Source organism: Nicotiana tomentosiformis, chromosome 1 (genome assembly GCF_000390325.3).
Source record: "Nicotiana tomentosiformis chromosome 1, ASM39032v3, whole genome shotgun sequence".
Taxonomy (NCBI): Eukaryota; Viridiplantae; Streptophyta; class Magnoliopsida; order Solanales; family Solanaceae; genus Nicotiana; species Nicotiana tomentosiformis.
Genome location: NC_090812.1, coordinates 104,114,675 through 104,117,055, shown reverse-complemented (window position 1 = coordinate 104,117,055; position 2,381 = coordinate 104,114,675). Strand labels below are relative to the sequence as shown.

At 44.4% G+C, this 2,381-nt stretch overlaps 1 protein-coding gene across 1 annotated transcript; it reads left to right on the top strand.

The window, feature by feature from the left end:
- Positions 1 to 845: 845 nt before the first annotated feature.
- LOC138908093 (uncharacterized) lies at positions 846 to 1,940 on the top strand. The gene is made up of 2 exons (XM_070198733.1): positions 846 to 917; positions 1,515 to 1,940. The coding sequence occupies exons 1-2, from the start codon at positions 846 to 848 to the stop codon at positions 1,938 to 1,940; spliced, it is 498 nt and encodes a 165-aa protein (XP_070054834.1).
- Positions 1,941 to 2,381: the final 441 nt, after the last annotated feature.

The following is a 2,381-nucleotide window of genomic DNA, read 5'->3' as shown; positions in this document are numbered from 1 at the left end:
CGTGTAGATAAATTTCAGGTTCTGCTACAGCATTCCAATATTGAGCAATATATCTACACTTATAGTTATAGCCCGACTTTTCCCCAATCACATAAACAATGGGTGATTTCCTCCATTTTTCAGTTTTATTTTTAACCTCTGTTTTATCTAGGTCAACGACATATTGGCCATCCAAATTTTCATACCATGTTCAACTATTCGATTCCCAGCAAATAAGGTTGTCCTTGGAGCTTCAGGTACAGCTTTCGGCGCTAGAGTAGGTGGGTCAGCTTTCTATTTGCCTTGGTCCAATGGAATCTATGGTATATCCTGCATTTCCTCCATTGCAGTCGTTGCCCTAGATTTTGCATTTGATTGAGCGATGCTCTTAGCTGAATTTGCTGAATTTTGTACCTCAATCAGTTGATTTGGGCTCAAATTAAGCATCATCGATGCCGCTACTTTTGTATTTCGCGAACCGAAATCGAGTGACCTAGCTGGAAGGTTCCTAATTGGGGTCACTACCTTTTGTGTACTTCCTTTTTCAAGGGTTTGTGCAATCACACTTGCACTGATGGAGCTTCCTAAAGTAATAGGTGGTTGATTTTTGAATGGTCTTCCTCTCTTCTTAGCCATGGCATCCACGGGTCGGTGGCATAACCTACACCGAGAGCAAAGCTAGAGAGAGGTTTTGATTGCTTCTAACTTGGTTTATCTTTTGCTTTTTCTTTATTTTTGATTACTCATGTTCCCAATAGGTTGGTTCGTGCACACTGGCATCACCATCATACCACACCAGATCTAGAGGTCCTCCACCACCTCCTCCATCTAGCGACCCGAAAAGCAAAAGCAAGTGAAAAGGGAAAATGGATGATCTAAGCGGTATCAAGAAAGACAATGCCGTTGTGGCGAAAACGTTGAAACATCAGATGGCAGAAGTACTCCGGGGCAGAATAAGTTGGTCTTATGTTTGGAACAAAAAATCCTGGAATTACAGGCTGAGCTTGATCAGGTCTGAAATCTGGCAGACCTCTCCCTTACCCTCAATGTTCCCGACATCAACCAGCAAAACCCGACTACCCAGAACCAAACACCACCACAAAACGCACAAAATCAGAATCCACCACCCATAGTTCTGAACCCTCCCGTACCACACTAGTATCATAATACCGCACCTCTCTAGAACCTTAACCCGCCACCAGTGCCAACCTCCAACAACACTACCATCATCCAACTCAATACCCGTAAACCACCACTTATCACACTCCCCAAAATGCACCACAACCTACTCCCGATCCCCAAAACTCGACCAACGACCACCCGTATACCCAAGTTCCAGGAACTTATCAAAGCAATCCGATACATGTGAAAACCTTACCCCATACCCCGCAGCAAACCCTATACATACCCGAACCAACTGAGAAGGACCTGCTCATTAGAAACATGGCAGAGGAACTCAAGAAACTCACAAGGAGAGTCAGAGTGTGGAAGGTGGGAAAGGCATTGAAGGTCTAAATGAGAACCTATGTATTCAGCCGGATGTGAAACTGTTGGAGGGTTACAAACCTCCCAAGTTCGAAATGTTCGATGGTACTGGTGCCCCGAAGGTGCATCTGAGAACATACTGCGACAAGCTTGTAGGAGTGGGTAAGAATAAACAAATCCACATGAAACTATTCATGCAAAGCCTTACAGGAGACGCTTTGTCTTGGTATATCAGTCAAAACCTCAAGAAGTGGGTTAATTGGGTGGATATGGCATCAAATTTCATAGATAGATTCGGGTTCAACACGGAAAATGTGCCGGACGTTTTCTACATTCAGAACCTCAAGAAGAAGCCGACAGAAACCTTCCGTGAGTATGCTACTCGTTGGAGATCAGAAGCCACAAAGGTAAGGCCAGCACTTGAAGAAGAACAAATGAACAAGTTCTTTGTTAGGTCTCAGGATATCCAGTATTGAGAAAGGTTGATGGTCATCGAAAATCACAAGTTCTCCGACATCATCAAATTAGGGGAAATAATAGAAGAAGGAATCAAGAGCGGGATGATAACTAATTTTGAGGCGCTGAAAGCCACAAATAAAGCCTTGCAATCCGAGGGTATCTCAAAGAAGAAAGAAGTGGGTGTCGTGATGGTAGCCCATGAACACCTCCACCCACATATCAACCCTCACCACCAAAATACCAATACCCTGTTAGCACCTACCATACCTACAACACTCAACCTACATATTACTATTCAGCTCCACCCGCCCGCCAAAACTACCCAAAATCAGGCCAAATTTCAACCGCAGACCACCTAGACAATACACCCCACTTGCTGAACCCATAGCCCAACTGTATGAGAGACTGAAGGTCGCCGACTATGTCACCCCCATTCCTACTATGGTTGTGAAAACTCA